The 20653-nt window shown below is 35.5% G+C and overlaps 1 protein-coding gene across 1 annotated transcript; it reads left to right on the top strand.

The window, feature by feature from the left end:
• Positions 1 to 5661: 5661 nt before the first annotated feature.
• Positions 5662 to 20440, top strand: LOC143449466 (atlastin-3-like). Its single transcript, XM_076949683.1, has 10 exons — positions 5662 to 5774; positions 10225 to 10424; positions 13920 to 14054; positions 14118 to 14270; positions 14412 to 14471; positions 16667 to 16910; positions 17294 to 17475; positions 17563 to 17628; positions 17834 to 18031; positions 18280 to 20440. Exons 1-10 carry the CDS (start codon positions 5711 to 5713, stop codon positions 18505 to 18507), a joined length of 1530 nt encoding a protein of 509 aa, XP_076805798.1. The 5' UTR covers positions 5662 to 5710; the 3' UTR covers positions 18508 to 20440.
• Positions 20441 to 20653: the final 213 nt, after the last annotated feature.

The raw sequence follows: 20653 nt of genomic DNA, 5'->3' as shown, positions 1-20653 counted from the left end.
TTATGAAGATGAGGGATCTAGTAAATTAGAAGGGAGGGGGGTTGGATAATGAAAACGATAATAAACAGAAAATGGAAAAACAGTACGTCCTGCTAAAACGCAAGAAACGCGTAGTGACATAATTGGCAGTTTAGGAAAGGTGCAAAAATTTTTGAAAGCTTGGTATAAATACCATTAAGTAGCTATTTACGGTGTGAAACTTTAAAATGCGGCATGAAACAATTTTGAAACGCCGTATATCCATCTATATACATGTGGCGTTAAGGGCTGCATATTCTAGCGTGGCGCTTTACCATTAAAATATCATTGTTCTTGGCTCATTTCTCGCTTTCAGTCAATATTAGCGTCTTATATAAATAGTTGCTCTGTCCTAAACGACACAGAATGACACACAATGTTTCACAGGCGATATTTGCCTTGAATTAAAAAATCTGCGTTATGGGTACATTAAATTAAATAATATCTAGAATTATTATTATCATCAATATCGTTAAAATGATTGTTAAAACAATTATATTAAATTTAAAGCTTTGCGTTATAGATATAACACCATTGCATAACTGAGGTTTTTCGAGTCTGCAATACACTAATCTATTTCAACAATCAAAAATCAAACATTGCATGACATATAAATGACTTCATTATCTGTAAATTTTTCAACCTACCAAAAAACTCTACAGTCTACAACTACACCATACTTTAACCTTAACAAAATGGGAAGTTAACCAATTCAAAATGAAACTGAAAAGTAACCAACTCCTGGAGCGAGGAAAATTGTGAGAAAAGTTTTAGGGAATCCCAATTTCGTGGTTTCCAACAAGACCAGTTCCAGTTTGATAATTCGCCCTTTTATAATTACGCGGTTCAAATCAACGACCTCTATGTAGAATTTTCGCTGAATCTATTTACCATAACAATAAATACGATGAAAAATATAACCTAATGAAAGCTGATGCTAAGAATTATAAATTCCCAGAGTATTTTTACACACAGGGCAGGTGTATGTAGTTTTATAGCTTTGAATAAATAGTAAAGGAATGCAGAAGAAAATAGGCACTACAAAACAAAGGAGAGCGATCAGTGACCAAGCAAAGTCGTTCAGACTTCTTTTCGTTTTGCTGACAACCGTTTGATGACACGTTGAACAGGTGATTTGTGTGGGATCGTGTCCAAGGACAGGAATTTGAACAAAAATCTGCTGCTGACCAACCGGGTATTGGGTTGTGATCTGAGCCACGGCTGGTTGAGGATCCGATGTTGCAAAACTTGTTTCCACGTTCGGAGTTGTCTCGCACAGGTCATGAAATGGTCGAGATCCGCTCTTCTCCTCCATGTTGTAAAATTGTTGTTTAGTTGACAACAGTTTTGTGTCGTTTGATCTTGGATCTATTCTGTGCAGTTCACATCACAGCTGATTCACGTCCAGTTCACTTCTCTTTTTATTCTCATTCCCACACAATGGAGTCAGAGGGGCAGTTACCAATCTACTAATGAATATCGCGCACACCGCTATAACGTGGGCGTAATATCATGATTATTAATAAATAAATAAATACAGATCACAAGTTGTCGATCCGGGTTTCGGATCGGTTAAATTGACGCCAAATATTTCAGGTTTTCAAAATTTCTTAATCATATTTGTACATACTTGATCATGATGTTCTGATTTTTAAGTTTTGTGAAATACTTTTATTTTTCTCTTGAACTACCAACATTGAAAAGCACTCAATGAGTTGGACAGCGTAAGTTGAAAAACTAAGCGGATCGAAAATGAGAAACTGCGGGATGACAACCAAGGGCTTATTGCGACGCTTGACAGCTGGAACTATTCCAGTACGACAGAGGTCCTGCGCTAATTAACACATTGAATGTGGAGAAAAGTCAGGTCGACTCTCCTCGATCGCTCAGTGTCATGGACAGGTTTAGTTAATTAGATAAAAGCATGTAAACAGACTTTCTTTCTATTCCTAAACTTCACGTTATCTGACTTTCTTTCTATTCCTACTTCACGAGCCAGGACCTACAGCAACTATTGTTACTGTACACGTCTCATACAGCCAGGAGCTTTAATAAGATGACAACAAAAGCTTCTAGCATTTGATTTGGATTTTATTAAAAATTTGACGGTACGTAAAACGACGGTACAAACTGTACAACATCGCAAGTTTCTCTTTGAATTTGTCGATGTTTAGCGGCTTCGTGTAGCGCATAAAGATTCAACCGACGCGAAAATGAAAAGATCCATTTCTCACTCGCTAGCGCCTTTCAGTGAACAAGCGTTAGACGTGACTCAATTCTTGACAAGGTTATTGATGCGTTTGGAGCGACAATTTAATTAAACTAACGTGAAAATTGCAGACATAATTTTTGTAAAATATTGATGTTGATGTCCGGTAGAAATTTTCAGGAAAAGTCAGAAATTGTCACCTTTTTGTAACTCGAAATAATTTTACAAGAGATATTGTTCACTGATTGCCTATTGCATTGATACACCCATACTATATACCATATAGTTGGTATAGACTATAGAGTTAACTGCAGGAATAAATCTTAATAAAAATGACAAACAATTTTCAGCAGACTGTATTGCAGCAAACAAGTGCTGCATTACAAAACTGTGAACAAACGATGCCCAGCTATAATATGACGATGCAAGTCCGGGCATTTCAATCTTTACGACAAGCCATCAAATTTACAAGCCTAGCAACAGGCAGTAAGTAGTAAGTACCCACAAATTTGAATTCAACCGAACGCTGTGGAAAAACGTCCCGGTGAAGCAGTTATTTGATCTATTTTGATACTGTGTTAATAATTGACTGTTTGTCACAAAAATAAAACTTTTTAAACGAGCTCAAACAATTTAAATTTTATGGCACAATGCCATAAATAAAGAGGTAAGGCGTACAAGCTCCGCCTAAAAAGTAAATATTTTTTGCAGTTACAAACTTTATTGTTTAAACCATAAAATTTGTAATAAGACAGCGATTGAAATTTACGGCGGTATTCGCTGTTCCCGTAAAACTTGAAAGCTTTACGTTGTAGCTACAGGTATCATATCATTGCATTACTGATAATATCGAAATCACTTCTTAATTTCATACTGAACATTATTAGACAAATTATTAAAGTAAAAAAAAGTGTTTCTACAAATTAAATTCTAAAAATGTCCAACCTTGAGATGACGTCGTATATATTGATAGTAAGCATTCAGTTACTGTTACTGAAGAGCAGTAGTCTTCAACCTTTTTTGTAAAATTATCCTTTTTCCGGAGTTTTGGGTCAAAATCGCCCCTATGATCATTTTTGTACGAATGTATTTGCTTCTTGCGATATACAATATGCTTTGAAATTATCACAAAAAGAAAGAACAATCAGAAACAAAGCAAGTATGACCTTATGCAATAATAGCGCGGTAAATAACAGATGCATAATTATAAAATCACAACTTGGAAGACAATGGAAACAGCGTCTTCCACCACCTTAAAAAATAAAATCGCCCTCCAACTTCAAAAATTGCCACAATTGCCTCTTTGATGGACAATATCGCCTCCGTTGAATAACGCTGCTGTAGATCATTCAGCATGTGTATACAGTGTGGACTCAAATTTCTTCTAGATTAAGTGAATATTTAAAAAAGATGAATGTTTTGTTTATAATTTGCTTTTCTTTCTCATTGTTTTTATAAAATGTTTGTGATTTCCCACTAAAGATAATTTTTTACTTTTATAAAATTATTTCAAGGTATAGTTGTTAAAATTCTATTTATATGTCACCAAAATTCACGTTACTTCACATGTGTGTTTTGCGATTGGTTTGCCGACTCTTTTTTCGTAATTACCGTGTTTCTCCGAAAATAAGACAGGGCTTATATTATTTTTTGCTTAAAAATATGACACTAAGGCTTATTTTGGGGGATGTCTTTTATTTTCATTTATTAAAAACAAAATTGAGAATTATGTTTATTCACGTAACTTCAGGTCATTGCACTTTCGCGCTATCGACTAGGTTTCATTTTAAAGGTAGGGTTTATATTAAATTCATTCTCGAAATTCAGGCTAGGTCACATTTTTAGGGTAGGTCTTATTTTTCGGAGAAACACTGTAGCAGACGAACGTACGTAGGCTATTTGTTGTCACAGTAGATGTATTCCATATCCATATATATGGATGTATATATAGTATGGACTATGACAACCACTCTTGCGCACGACGTAAGCTTTTATGCTGTAGTTTGTTTCAATGTCCACAAAGTGTATCTTATTAATATTACCCGTATGCGACTACTTACACTTGTAACACTTTTTATCGTTTTTAGTGAGTTTTAGATACAAGTACACGTTTTAGTTTTTTCCTACAACTCCACTCCCCGAGTCATGTTACGCTGCTCGCGATTTTTTATCTCGCCAACTAATGATAGTCGATGGCACCTCGGTGGTTTGGTGAAAAAGAGTTTAACTTTAGTCTACGTTTTGAACTCTGAAGAAAGGTTGCTTCTTTTTTGATGGACGATACTGAGAATAACGTTGTATTTATCCTAGACATGTTCGAGTGAACGTGATTAAAAGTTGAAAGAGAAGAGGTCGGTTTATTGACGTAAGAGCGGGAAGTTTACTGGTTGGAGAATTTAGCGTGACATCTGCACCCAAACAACAATGCCTATTGGGCGTTCATTTTATCTGACTCTAAGCTAAGACCTGAAAATATTATTTGAACGACAGGATATGTCGCTACACATATCGTTGCTTGCAGGTAAACGTTTGAAAACATTCGAGCTGCAAAACGTTAAAGAAGATGTAGATCGCGAACGAGCAAGTTTGGACATCTCCAGCGTTACAACGGTTTAAAAGTCATAAATTAAAGTGAATATTTTATGTGAAAGTTGAGTAAATTTGTACAATGTGGTTTACGAGGTGACCTACACGCAGCAGCACGGAAATAACACGCTCTCGTTTTAATGGACGTTTTGCGATAAATTATGTCACGGTATGTGAGGTTATGTCATAATTTCACCAACAAACACCCAAAAATTATCACTTTAATAGATAGTAGTAGATCATTATAAGCACTACGCGGGCTATACGACACAAATATGTTTTACAAGATATCTTTGTGATCACACAACATCGGTATATATTTACGAGGACAATCAATTTCATTTTCAACAAATGTCATGTCATTTGCATGTCATTGTGATGTATCAGTCATTAGACTCATTACAAACATAATCTTTTCTTTATTACAACTGATGAAGCAAGCTGATGCTTTCGAAAGCTTGTTAGAGAAATTCAAAATAAACGTTAACCCGAGAGTGCCATCCTATACCCTGCTAGTTTTATTACAAGTTTTTCAGAGTCACAGCATACCATCGTATAGGTCGTAGCAAGAGAAGGACCTTTGTTTGCATTTTTTGTTGTAAATTTTATTGAATCCACTAAACCAAAAAGAAAAAAGATTGTTCAAAATGGTCTGTAAATAGAGCATATTTCCATCATGGTTTTAGTAAGCCTACTACGGAGAGGTAATGCCTATGGATGGCTTAGTGGTGTAGCCAGCTTTAGAACTATATGTTTCCTTATTAAATATTTAGGTCACGCAAACTGTTTCGTTTTGCAAAATCCGGCTCAGTAGGTTACAAAATAATTTAAGCTACTTGTTTGTTTTAGACTAAACTTTTAGAGAAGTCGTTGATGTCGAAATAGAATTCTTCTGGGATGGATTATATTCGAAATGCTGTCCAAACTGTGTCCAAACTCTTAACAGCAGTTGGTGGTACCGGTATGTTGTTTAACTCATTTTGTCTTTGTGCATGAGAATTACTTTCGATAGACGAAATAAAAGCTAAAACTATTATCTTTTGTTTTTTGTGTCATGCAAAAAGAACACTTTAACTAACTATAAAATTGAATAAATTAATTTAATTTACATAACCTATATATACCTACATCTCACATGTGATGAGCCCATGTGAGCGTAGGCGTAATCATATCGTAGGCATAATCATAGCGTAGGCGCCTACTTCTGAAAAAAATTGAAGGACGAAAATTTTAATAAAATCAAGTTAGTGCCTTGGTTTAAAGTAAATTCTTTGTAAATTGTAAGTGAATAGAACTTTTGCACAATCCGTTGTGCGCATGCGCGTAAAATGCGTTGTCAGAAAATTTGAGGACAAATGAGCTTTAGATCCTGGAAATTTTGAAATTTTCATGCAAGTAAAATTTTGATTGACACTGTATCATTTCTTAGCCAGCCCAAAATTTTGGGGGTGAGGGTTCCAATATTTTGACTTTAAGCGATTAACAACACTCTTGTATGGGGCACCATGATTAAAAGTCCATTTGTCGCTTCCCGTCAGCTAAGCTCGTTACAACTCGATTGATCTTCTCCTCATTGATCCTTTCACGATGGCAATGAAGCACACAAAATTCTGAGAGGCGATCGGAAGTCATCGATGATTTGGATTGCGTTGTACACGCTTGGGTGATCTTGAGCGCTCAAAAGAAGCTCCTGCAATTGTTCTCGATCAATACTATACACCAAACTGTTTTCGATAGCGAAAACCAATGGTCGAGTAGTAAAACCATAGGTGGTGTGTGACGTAACACTGTATTGAAACGGAGCGGGGGTAATAAAGACCGACCTAATAACTGACCGTCTGCTCGTAAACGCGAGAAATATAATTATTGGTAGTCCAAATCTTAGAAATTTGGGGGGGAGCCATGGTCTCTTTGTCCCCCCCCCTCCCCCCCCCGCGCACTGTACTTGTTATACGATTGAAGCCTCGGTATCACTACTTTTTAACAAAAACTATTGATTATCGCTTCATATGTGCATTTCGACAAACGCCGGACAAGTTGTGAGTGGTAAAATAAGGCTTTTACCCGTTCGATGATTGCAGAGATTGGCACAAGCGCGTTCTTTTTATGAGCGATTTTGAGAGCGTCGTCCTTTTTTCAACGTCGAAACGGAACCAAGATCGCCGAGATAGTCCAAATCTTAGAAATTTTGGGGGAAGGGAGGCCATGGCCCCTTTATCCCCCCTATCGCATCACACTCCTGTTTAAGGGTCATTCGCTCTTCGTTTTTTTTCTGTTGCACAAGCAACACTATGGTTGGATTGAAAATTATTTTAGATTTTTGGACTGCCGTAAAATCATCTCTTTATGTAGTCAATAAAAAATGGCTGCTTTGAGACTAATTTTCAGCGCAATTTTTGCACCGCATAGCGAGAAATAAACAACATCAGCATAATATGCAACGCAAAGCACAGTAGCACGTCAGAACTATGTGATGATGGTTCAATATAAACGCTTTGTTGTTTAAGCTGACAACAATGAGCCGAGTTGTCGTCCTGGTGTCGTAATTTGTTTCACGTTGCCGTTGTTATTCCAACTTAATCGATATATGCTTTGAAAGTAGTTTTGCACTTAACTCATTATTTAATAAAGCTACCGTATGAGTAATTACGTAATTTTTCCGCGATTATTTTTTCCGTAAATCTACCGCGCGCGTTGTTTTTTGTTAATACTTTATGTCATTGTTGTTTATTTGCAAACAGGTTTACATCACAAATACTGTAATCGCTTAACATTGAGTTTCAGTTTCGCAAAATTTGCTGTCACCAGAAAAAATTGTCTTTTTGCCATGATTTATGTTGAAGGCAACTCGAAATGTAAATAAATGTTATTTATTATAATCGTTTTTAATCGGAATTATTTTCTGACAAAAATTTTCCCAAACCTATATGTGTATCGTAACTTTGTCGACGTAGTTTGTGTTCTACTTTTGCACGAGATGCGAAAGCGATATTTCTCGTGTCAAGACTACACTACTCGTGGGCTTCATGCAGTGTGAAATCACTTTAACAGCTTAGCAGTGTCACTGCCATACTTTCCACACTCGATTTACAGTCGTAGCAATAGTTATCAAAGGACGTTTATTACGTGACCTTACAATCTTTTATTGCCTGGTTTCGGAAAACGGGAATGTGGGCCAAGACCCGTGTGTACATATCGCACACATTTCGGTTGCGTTTACGTGTGAATGGATATAGATTAAAAGATAGGTTGTGTAATAATGTACTATGTACTAAACGTTCGTAAAATCAGCTCCGTTAGGTAAGTTTCGTATAATTATTGTCAATTACGTGCAACGCTATTTGAAAATGAAGATTATTAGATTGTTGTACGTTGGCATCTACAATTCTAGAAGCTTCTTAATACCCTACTCGTCTATATTAGTCATTTATGGCCAGAGTGACCAAAACAAAACTCTTCAGCATGGGATTCCATCAACTTTCCTATAACATTTACTACAAATAATGATAAGCAGTTACAGTTGCAGTTAGACACACATTTTACAATGCAAGTTTGGTGTTTGCAACATACGAATGCGATTGGTGTCCGAAAATGCGCTGGATTGAAAATAATTTTTAATCGCCAAAGAGAGCCGGAGCGTGAGCGGTAATACGAACGTGCTCTTTGCGTTACAGTAGAACGTAAGCACGAGCGAACTCCTCTTTCTTTCGTTGATTGTCGAAAGCGTGTGCGATGGTCTTTTTACAAAGGCGATTGTCAAGCTCTGGTTGATTGTTTGCAGAGATAGGCAATCGGTAATATGAATGTACCGTCGGTAACGGTACCGTTACTTGGCAAAAAATATAATGACGGTTCCGGTATTTGGTACTATTTTAAAAAAGTAGTTCGGTACTTTGTCGGTACTCTGTACCGGTACTATTTGTGTAAAATATGCTGCTGCAAATGTAATGTTTGCCGCTATTATGCCTCGTTAAAGTTGCTCTAGATGAAGACATATGTGACGTTAATCGCTTGTAATTTTACTTGACATTTCTAGATTTAAAAAAATCAACAGATGCTAAAATTGGTATTAAGAATTAATTAACATGTATTTTTGAAAACATACTTGTTAAAATTTTGAACTGATCACGTGAAAGTACCAAGTACCGGGACCGATCGAAATTTGTTGAAAAAAGTAATTCAGTACAGAGATTCGGTACTTTTCTAAAGTACCGACGGTACCGGTATCGGTTCTGAAAACATACCGCATTACAGTAATTCGGTACTACAGTACCGCGGTACTGCTTACCTATGATTGGTTGTTAGCGTATTTCTTTTTTTACCTTTCTACAACAAGGCTCGCATCATATTTTTCACTCCCTGCCGTCCGTAGCAAAAAATATACGATTCAAAAATTAATACAAAAAAGATATAGGTTAGATACCAGACTACCAGTAGACGGTGATATAGACCATGCGATTGTTTGAAGGTAGAATTTTTGGGGAGAAATTATATGTGCCATACCTAATCAAAATATAGACAAACTTCGAAAAGTGACTAATATCTTATGTAACTTTTTGGCGAATGGGAACTGTGCTACTGGACATATAACAGTAACATCTGTCGATGTTACTTGACGTCTTGTGGCTGTCATTCTAAATCGAGCGAGGTTCCATAACTCGCTATCGACTATTCCTCGATATTGACGAATCTCATTTTAAGGCGTGAATTGTTGATTAGTAGCTGTCCTAGGTATGACTTGCATACAGACAGATAAACACAAATTAGTTTCCAGTTGTTTGATTTAATTTGACCGTCTGGGCTATAGCCTAATAGCCCGACAAGTAAGGCGGTCAAAACGAGTACTCTACAGCGTATTCACCTCTTCTCCGACGAAAACGCGTCACGACGGAGACTATTCTTTTAGAATAATTTACCAGAGGGTGATTAGTGACATTAGTTTATGGTGTGCAATCAAGTACGGACATAATAATGTAACGAAGGTAATCACCGTGACGATTACGTCACATGTTAATTCAAGCGTTTTTTGTGTGCGTAAGGTCTAAAGCGGGAATCCAAATGCTTAACTTAAACTGTCAATTTGGACACCAAGACACGCATAAATTACACATAACAGGTTCATGTGGTACAAATTGTTTCAATTTGGTAATATAAGCCAGAAACATGCTTGCACGAAAGACGTTGCATCATAGGGAAAATTATGACATCATAATACGTTGTTCCTTGTTAGTTTAACATCACCTTGTTTTCACACTTGCCTTCCACTAAATTAATGCACTTTATAATATTTCGCAAAATATTTTTAACTGATGTGACTATTCTGATTCAAAAAGACAAGCAAGTTATGTACAGTAGCAGTCCTCGAAATGCAAAGTTTTACTGGATTTAATTTCCAATTTTAACTGTTTAAGCATCTCCTGGGAAAGCGATTCAAGTGCTGATACCCAAAGAAGATGGCAGCTATGACATGAACAAAGTTGCCTTGAAGAACTTGGCAGAACATCCTGACGTCATACACAATCCTGTTGCAGTCATTTCCATTGCTGGAGCCATGCGAGAAGGAAAATCATTTATGCTGAGTTTGTTGACCCTGTATCTGGAGTCTAACCTGGTAAGACGATTACACTTTTAGTTTTCATTTAAAGTACTGAAGTTGAAACGGTTTATTAGCTTGCAGCAAACAACAGTTAGATGCATTAAAATGCTAACTGCAGAAAATGTTTGAGGTTCAGAGATAAAAAAAAATTGTTTTCTGTTACCCGTAATTGTGATCATACTTATCCTTACTATGGTCTAATTGGTCGTAATTTTTCAATACCGTCGTTGTCATTGTTGTCATTTTCCAGGTCACTTTTTGTCATACAAGGTTATTTTTTACTAAGGTACCTGTACCAAATAAGGCCCACCTAACACTTTTTTGAAAATAACTCAAGAACCACAAATGAGAATAGACTGAAAAATCGTATTCTATTAGTGAGGGTATATGACTACAACATATTAAAACCACAATACCTGGCAACCCCCCAAACATTTTTTATAAAGAAATTAAAAATTCCAAAAAATGGGCCTTATTAGGAGCATAGGCTCCTAATAAGGCCTACCAATTTTGTGAGTATTTTGATTCAAAACATAGCTGAAAAATCGTATTAAGCAAATAAAACAAGACAGCAACCACCAATTTGTGTTGTACAAACATTTAAAAAGATTCCACTAGGCGCATCAAAGTAACTGCAACAACTTACCAACTGATGACTGGAACCACTCTTGAAGTCTGAAAATCAATTAGCCAAGCATTTTGCATAGGCCGTATTAGGCGCATGTGGCATCCACGAAAAAAATGTCACATTTTTATTATCAGAAAAATTTTAACAAAAAAAAGTGCATTATCCTTTTCAATACTAAGTTGGTTGTTACATGAAAACTTCAACCGGCTGACAACAGTTCATTTAACCGGCCAAATTCTCACTTACTTTTTTTCTAAACTAACAAAACCACCTTAACTGCAAATATCAAATTTTTGTTGTGCCCTAGCGAATCGGTTGATCACGTGACAAGGATGAAATCTGGTAAACCATCATGAATTTATATTAGTTTTTATATAGGGACAAAATTTTTCATTTATTTGCACGGGTTTGCGAAATATGAGCAATGGACCTTATTAGGGAACTGCCTTATTAGGCACAGATACCTTATACCAGGGCTCCCCAAACTGGGGGTCGCGACCCCGCAAGGGGTCGCGTAACGAACGTCAGGGGTCGCAGAGCGTATACCAATTTTACACGAAGTACAAAATACAATCAAAATAAAATATCGTTCCAGCCTAATCAACATTAAAACCGCCTTGAGACCAGCATTAGCAGGTGTTGAGCCACGGCTGGACTTGCTTTGTAGCAGAAAGCAGTCGCACCAATCACACTGAATAAATGTGTGTGCGTTTTTTGTTTCCAGTAGCCTACATATGTGTAAAGTAGTAAGTAGGCTTTGAGTACTGGTTGCTTGAATTCAGTCTTTGCATCTCAATAAATGTCACTAATGACAAAGGTATATTTCGCACTGCTAATCAATTTAAACGTGAAGGGTCGCGGAAAACTTCAGAAGTTTGAAAGGGGTCGCGAGCAAAAAAGTTTGGGAAGCCCTGCCTTATACCATTATCTGGTTAGAGGTTATTGTTGATAGGTATGAAGTACTTAATAAGATTTCTATGTTGACCATGCTACCGCCATGTGTTTTTTTTGTTGTGTGTTGTGATTCGACTGTAGAGTAGTACGTTTATGTTCATGGTTGTCTAAAATACAAGAGATTCTACCGAACGTCTTATCGACTTAGACCAATCCATAATATCGCGAGAGTAGCGATATTAACAGTTATCTTTGTGGTTATCTCATTTCATTAAATTAATAATTATGTACACGTTTGCACTCATTGTGTTGCGTTGTTCTAGTATTTCTATCTTAATTATGATACTATGTGTGTCCACGTAATTTGATTAACTTGTAAATTTGGCCTGCTGCCAACAATTGATTGACAATCAGTGGATGCAAGAGGAAAAATGCATTTGTTTTTTTCGACTGCAAACTTTGCTCGATGTTATCTTGGCTAAAGATAACCTTCTGCTATCAAAAGTTTTCTCTTTGTTTTCATTAAATATTAGCATAAATATAAGATTAAACAGACTTTAAGTAGGAAAATAAATCATGTGAATGGATGAATTATGGCTAAATACTTGTTTACTACAGTGAGGTAAGTGAATAAGAGAAACACTAGTTTGTACTAGAATCTTCTGTAAGTACAATTTATGCCAGCACACACATTAATGCGCAATAGCTTTAGAGTTGTTTGTTTTTTGATCGTGTTTAAGTTAAAATTAAACAGATTAAGTCCTTTCTGTGTGAACCAAAACTAAATTTGCACAAAAAGTTTTTGAAATTTTTAACTTTCTGACCTTGATGAGTTTTTATTTAAACATCCCTAAATTTGGGAATTTCCCCAAGCCAAAATTGTTGTAAAGATTATATTTATAACAATGTTAAAAACTGGAATATTTTTTGTTTAACAATTTTGTAAATATGACACCAGCAAACATTATAGCTAGCATTTTCTTTCGCATTTGTTTAAAAAACCACGATTGCACTTCAAAATAAATAGCTTAGCTAATATACCAAATTTGGGGTTTTGGTCACCATAAATGTACAGTTCTGAAATGCATTTTGTTGCTTTCATACTATTAAAAAAATCTATATACAGAGAACATGATACAAGCAGGGACATAGGGTGATAAGAAAATGGTAACAAACTTTTTGCCCCAATTTAACTCGACAGCATGACTAGTTGGCTACATATTATTGTGTTATTTTCAGAGTGGGAGCAATAAACTAAATTCTGCTTTCGAAAAGCTTGGGAACTTCTGCCTCCGTTTCTATATTCTGATTTGCATCACATTTCGAAATTAGTGCCGATGATTAATACTGATTAGTGCTAAAGGTTATTGCTGATTGATGTCATTTGTTACATGTCAACACAAAAGTCTTTTACACCCCATTGTCTGTGCAAATAAACTGTTATTTTGCTATAATAAAATAAAAGAATTATAAAGAAAGATAAAAATAAATCTTCCAATTTTGCTGCTTGCTGTCATCTCTTTGTTATCAAGCTGCAAGTTTTTCATTAGCATGTTACAAGCATTTACATACAGCACCAAAAATAATTTATGTTCTACAGTTTAAGGAAAACAATAGAAAATGTAAGGTTGGCCAATATTTGATTCCAACGTTCCGGGGATGAGAAGTTAAGGTTCTCACCATCCTGAGCCAACAAGGAAACAGCACCATATAACAAATTTTGGCAGTGTTTGGCACTTGTTTAACTTCATGATTTTGTATGTTACAAAAGTTCCAAGGTGGTTATCGTAATGATAATTGCATCCACTCAAGTATCGTATTAATTTTATTCTTTTTGCAAAGCGTTTTTGTTCCAGGCAAATTGTTTATAGAAATGTGCGTTGATTTCACAACTGACATGACAGTCACAAGACTTAAAACTTCAGCTTTATCAAGAAACTGCTCAATATCATCACCAGATTTTATTTTTTCATCTAATATTTTTCTAGGACTGCTGCTGGCTAGATAAACCTGACACTCCAATTCCATATAATTTCAAATGGAAAGGTGGAATGCACCGTGAAACTGAAGGAGTATGGATTTGGAGTAAACCATATCTTGTACAAAAGAAGAATGGTACAAAGGTAAAAGCTGGTAATCAAAAGGAACATCCAAAATTACTAAAAAAGCTGATTACTTCTATGCAGATTGCATTATTACTGATGGACACTCAGGGATGTTTTGATAAAAGTGGGGCTAGAAATGATTCAAACATCTTTACATTTAGCACATTGCTGAGTTCTGTTCAAATTTACAACTTAAATAAACAAATAAAGGAAAATCATCTGCAACCACTGGCTGTAAGTTTCATGTTCTTACAGGTTTTTGTTGTTTACAAACCATAAAACTGTTACGTTTTTTTGAATAATTTCCCTGGTGTTACGAACAACTTGAAGTTATTTATGATTGCTACAAAGCAAACTAAACATATTGTTTTTAAGGTATTCATTGACTATGCAAAAGAATCCATGAAAACAATGCAAAGTATACAATGTTTTCAGGTAAATATCAAGTAATTATGAACAATTATTATCCACAATATTTAGCTGTTTATAATATGGCATGGAATCTCAGCTGGAAAACTATTTCTGCAGTTAAGATAACTATTTGGCTATTTCTAGTCCAGTTTAAATTGGTATTGGTGGTTACTATGCTTTTAGGTACAAGCGTTTAACATTTTGAGGTAAAAGTGTTTCACAATGAGAAGCGTTAAAAAATAGAAAGTTGTCACAGTAATTTATTTACGGTATGCACCTGATATGCGCTAACCTGTGTGTGCACCCACAAGCCTATAATCTACAACCTATAACCTACCAGCTACCTATAACCAATACTGTACAAGGAAAACATATAATAGGTAGGTATACGGCTTTTCCAAATCTTTGTGTACAGTTTTATGGAATCTTTGTATACGATGGTTTGAACGTGTACGCCATAAATTGGCAGCAACTGTATGTATAAATATGAAAATACATTTAAACAAATTTAATAGTGTTTTTGAGATGTGAAGGAGGCATTTTTTATCAATTATTTTACAATGGTAAAAATAACAAGAAAAACAAACATGAAGCAGTCTGACTTGGCTGTGTTCAAGATTGTCCATACGGCTTGTTTTGTGTCCAGTTATTTCAGTTTTGGGCAAACTGAAAGTTGAGCCAATAACACGTTAGGTTGTTAGCGTAATGAGAGTGCTACAAATTAGTCATATTTATAGAAGAAGTCCTCACTGCGTTAGCATTTCCAACCATCGGCATGGTATACAGTAAATTCAGAATTGTTAAAGACAATTGTGGTTATTTTTACCAATTACAAACAGCAGCGTTTAATACAACATTTAAGGAGTTATTCAAACTAATTTCGAACTACAGTCGAATCCGCTTAATTCGGACACCGGATAACCCGGACAACCGCTTTATTCGGCCAAAATGCTCGGGAACGGAACAAAAGTAAAAATTGAACGTAAAAAACTCCCGTTAATTCGGACAAATCTCCGCTTAATTCGGACACAGGTTCGCAATTCCTATCGTTACATCTTTAGGTTATGAAACAATAAACAGTACTTGATTGGTTTTAACACAAGATGCAGTTGCATTATGAGTGATTATGGTGAAACAATAACGATTGATGCGGTAACAATCGACAATGAACTCATATAACGCTGTGCCAGTTTCATAATCGCTTTTACTTAGGTACCATTGCGACCATCTTGTAGAACAGAATGGTACAGAAAAATTTGAAATGCTCACTAAAGTAAACAAAAAAAGCTGCGTTGGCGGGGATATCAAAACGTACTTTGCAAGATTGGCAGAAAAATGATGCAAATCTGCGTGAACAACGTGAAGAGACTATGCTTCGTGGACGAGGTTGAAACTTTAAAGACAGAGAGGAAGCGGCTCAGAATGTGCGTTTTATGCGTACTCATTTACTCGTTCTCTTGTGCGTTTTATGCGATCAGTGCCAATTACTGCAGTATAGCGCAGGTGCAATTCATTTATTACGCAACAGTACAGTATTTTAAATGCGTTGTTTGCCTTTACGCATGACCACGAAATGAACAATCGATTTTCCGCTTAATTCAGACAAAGCCGTTTCTCCGCTTAATTCGGCCAAAAGTGAGCGGAACCAAAGTGTCCGAATTAAGCGGAGTCGACTGTATTAGAGCTCGCAGAGTTTTTGTTTTATGAGTCGTGCGCTAGTTGGCCAGCCATGCTGTAGTTTTGGTCTGGATACTCAGTATCGCGAAGATTATAATAGTGATTTTGATGTTTCTTTAAATCGTTAAGTGAGCTGCAGATCATCATTTGTCAGACTCAACGTAAACGAAAAAGATAACCATCCAAAGGGGGGTGTCTACACACCTTGACACCACCCCGCGATTGTGAAACAGAATGCTATACATCGCAATAGAAAAAATTTCAGACCATGTTTAGGTGGTTGTGATACAGTGTCGTCGGGTGGCCGTTGCTTGGTTTCTATTGTATGTGGTCACTGCTGGGAAAGGTTCAACTTTGTTTAATATCTTCCTCATTTCTTTTTGTTGTTTTGTCTGGTTTGGTTCGATTTGGGTTCAGAAAAATGTGAAACATATTCATTAAAATTTGTTCAAAGATTTAAATCTGGTATTGGTTTAACACTCCGCATGAAAAAATCTTTAAACATGTTTGTAATGATTAGATTTATGATATCATGTTTGCAGACTCTGCTTTTCCTGATTCGTGATTGGAAGTTTGAAGATGATTTCTCATACGGTAAAGAGGGAGGTGACAAGTACTTGGAACAGGAGGTTTTCCACTACAAAGGCAATGATCCTGACATAATTATGGTGAGAGATCAGATAAAAAAAGCTTTCACCTCAACAAATTGTATCTTGCTTCCTTATCCTGGAAAAGTAATTGATAAAGGAAAACCAAAGAAACCAGGAACTTCCATCCGTGTAAAAGGTGAGTTGTCACAATAAACAGGCCAGTGATAATTTACAATTGACTGCAACTTTAAAACTTATCATAACAGCTATCTTTACTTCTGCTTAAAACTTATTAAAGATAAAATGTTTTTAAAAAACTGACTAAAAGTGATTTGTACAAAACAAGTTTGTCACAATAGATGATATAATTGTTGAAATTCTACTTTACACACATTTTGAGCTGACGATGCTGATAATTTATTCCACAAAATACTTTCAAAGTTTATAACTTTTTTTATTTATTTTCAAGATACATTTTACCTGGATTCATTTATATCTTTACATATAAATATCTCAAAATGACTAATTCCGTGGAATGTTATGTTCAATATTTATTTAAACATTTTTATATTGACATAGACATGGATAATGAGTTCAGAGAAGAAATACATCATTTTTTTTGTTTCCTCATTGATGATTTCACGATTCCGTTGAAAGTTGGGCAAAAAGATATTGTTGGTGAAGAGTTGTTGAATTTTACAAGCAAGCTTTTTGACTTACTTCAAACCAATGACATTGAAAACCCTGCATCTGCAATGGAGGTATTTTGTCGTTAGCTTAAGGTTGAAATATTTAGCTTTGTTTTAACAAATTGATATTACTTCAAATGCTTTACTTAACTACTTCAGGGAATTAGCATGGCTAAAGGTCAAACGTTAATGCAGAGAATACTACAAGAATATGATACAACTCTGGTAATTTGAACCTGTAAAATGCAATCTAGTGTAGCACTTAACTTTCGTTAAGCATTTTTGTATACAAGAGAAACCGATGTCATAATACAAATAATGGTAAGTCTCCTGCAATTGTTTTTCAGAAATTTATTATTATAACTCTTCTATCATTCTTCAAGATGATTTTAACTTATTGTAATATTCTGTAATTCAACAATTTGATTAGGAACCCGTCATCAAAAGTAAATGCGAGGCGTCAGTCCTTACGAGGAAGCATGAGGAAGCTCGACAGAAGGCACTACAAGATTACGATAAAGATTCTGCTGCACTGCACAAAAATCATAAAGAACCATACAAAGAGCGCTTGGAGAAGGAAATAAAACACATTTTTCAGAAGCACTTGGGTACTTGGAAAGCAAATCAGGTGACATGTGACTGTGGTGCTTGTTTGTATCACATATTTCTTTTTTATTTAAACTTATACAGCAGTTTGCATAAGGTAAAACATTTGTAAATAGTGATATTTAATAAATCTTTTTATGATATTTGATAGTTAATGGTGGCTTCAGATGACACTGTTAAAAAATCTAAGGAATTTTGTTGGAAACACAGGTTTAATCAATTCCTTTATTTTTTCTAATTTTGTAAACATTATTCATTTTACATGTCCAGGCAAAAACTTTTACAGGATATCAATGCAAATGTAAACTAATTACTGTGCAACACAGAAAAACAATTCAAAACAGCAAAGAAGTGTTTTTGGATATTTCTGGTGCGCTGAGCACGAATATAAACTCCATTTTTTTTCATCGCCCTCCATTTTTATGTAATTTTTATTTTAAATTTTTACAAAAATGTGTGTATTTGCCTTATTGCGGATACTGCCTTGTAACATTTTGAAAATTATATTTGCTTTGTTTCGCTTTTATTTTATGTTTTTGTACCTAAATGATTGCTGAAGTTAAAGTCCAACACTTATTGCATTGATTTTTAAGTTAAAAAGCACAATTATTTCTTGGATTAATTGTACAGCCTATACATTCTGCTTGATTAATCGTATAAAATTGGTCTAAACAATGGCGTTCTTGCAAAAGCAAAGCTGATACTTTTTGCTATGTCTGCGTTGAAGTAACTTTCAATAAACACAGAAGAAATCTAAGCAATAAAATGAAACGTTTGTATTATGCATACTACAAATGTGCAGTTAGTGACCAAGACAAATATTGGGCTCCACATTTTTGTTGCTTAGACTGCAGTACGAAACTTAGCAAATGGTTTGCTGGAAAAAACATGTCTATGGGATTTGCTGTACCAATCGTATGGAGAAAGCTGGAAGACCACATCAAGGACTGTTATTTCTGCCTCACCAAAACAGAAGGGTATAACCAGAAAACTAAAAAATGCATTGCATTCCCTAGTTTACCATCTGCTATTCGTTCGGTTCCACACTCTGTGGAATTGCAGATACCAAAGCCTCCATCTAGTCTCCCAGTAATAAGCGATTAATCTACTGAAAGTTCTGAAGACCCAAACACTGACTTTGACTCTTTTGTGAGTGAAAGAAGACCACATTTTATTACTCAGGAAGATTTGAATCATCTTGTACGCGACTTAACTCTGTCTAAAGACAAAAGTGAACTCCTGGCGTTCCGCTTACAACAATGGAACTTTCTTGTTCTTGGAACAAAGGTTGCATTTTACCGGCAAAGATTTAAGGATTTATCAAATCTTTTTTCTGCTGGTGATGAATTGTGTTACTGCAACAATATTCCTGGATTGTTTGAAAGTATTGTAATAAACTATGACCCAAATGGTTGGAGACTGTTTGTAGACAGTTCGAAAGAAAGAAGTATAGCTTTTATAAGCTGTACTTATGCATAATGGCAACATTTTACCATCTGTGCCAGTGGCATACTTAACTACACTAAAGGAAAATTATATAACTTTGAATCTCATTTTGGACAGAATAAATTACAGAACCAATAGATGGTTAGTTTGTGCTGATTTGAAAGTTGTTGCTATACTGACAGGGTTTCAACTGGGCTACATGAAGTACTGCTGATTCCTGTGCTTGTGGGATCCGAGAGCTTGTAGCGACCATTACACGAAGAAACAAAGCCCTTGCGAAGTCAGCTTATCGAGCCTGGTCTGCACAATGTTGCTGCTTCATCATTAGTTCCACAGGAAAGAATAATCCTTCTACCTTTGCATATTAAACGGGGGCTTTTCAAACAATTTGTAAAAGCTTTAAATAAAGACTCTCCAGTTTTTGACTTCTTGCAAGCTACGTTTCCAAGTTTGTCAATTGCTAAAATTAAAGAAAGTGTATTCGTAGGGCCACAAATACGCAAGCTTCTTCTCAATGATGAGTTCATTGAAATGCAGAAGGAAGATGAACAAGTTGCATGAAACTGTTTCAAAGGAATATGCCAAAAGTTCTTAGGTTCACATCAAGCTGAAAATTATAATGAAGTTGTGAGAAACTTGTTGCACAGCTATAAAGTGTTAGGTTGTAAAATTCTCATGTGATCGTAAAAAACCAAGCCTATATTCGGAATCAGCGCACCCGAATTTACAAAGTACTAATTCTTGAAGTTTTTCAAAGTTGAAATTTTGTTGCACAGTGATAATTAATCAGATCTGATTAAAAAGGCAAAACTAAGCAATTTGTTGTCTTAATTTTTACAGTTATTTTAATGAAGTGCAAACTGAGTTTTAAATAGGGAATGTGTCAAGGATGCGAGAAGTTGTTTGATTTAGAGTAATTTGCAAGTTCTCTATCGATTGTTTTGTTTGAATGATTTTTACCTCAGAAGTTGTTTTGCACTTGTGTTTCACGACACTTTTTCAAACCCCTTTGAGATGCTGGTGTACACAAGCTCTACTCTATATAGGAAATTGCTGCATTTTTAGCAACATTTTTGTCCTCTTTTCAGACTATTCTACTCCTTCAGTATAATGAGAAATTACTGCAAATCGTTAGCAACTATGAAAGTCTTTTAAAGGTTGGTACCATTGTTGTATGCTAAGTTTTGTGTGGTTGTGT

Source organism: Clavelina lepadiformis, chromosome 3 (assembly GCF_947623445.1).
Source record: "Clavelina lepadiformis chromosome 3, kaClaLepa1.1, whole genome shotgun sequence".
Lineage (NCBI taxonomy): Eukaryota > Metazoa > Chordata > Ascidiacea > Aplousobranchia > Clavelinidae > Clavelina > Clavelina lepadiformis.
The sequence above is the reverse complement of the archived record's forward strand: the minus strand, read 5'-3'. Positions and strand labels throughout refer to the sequence as shown.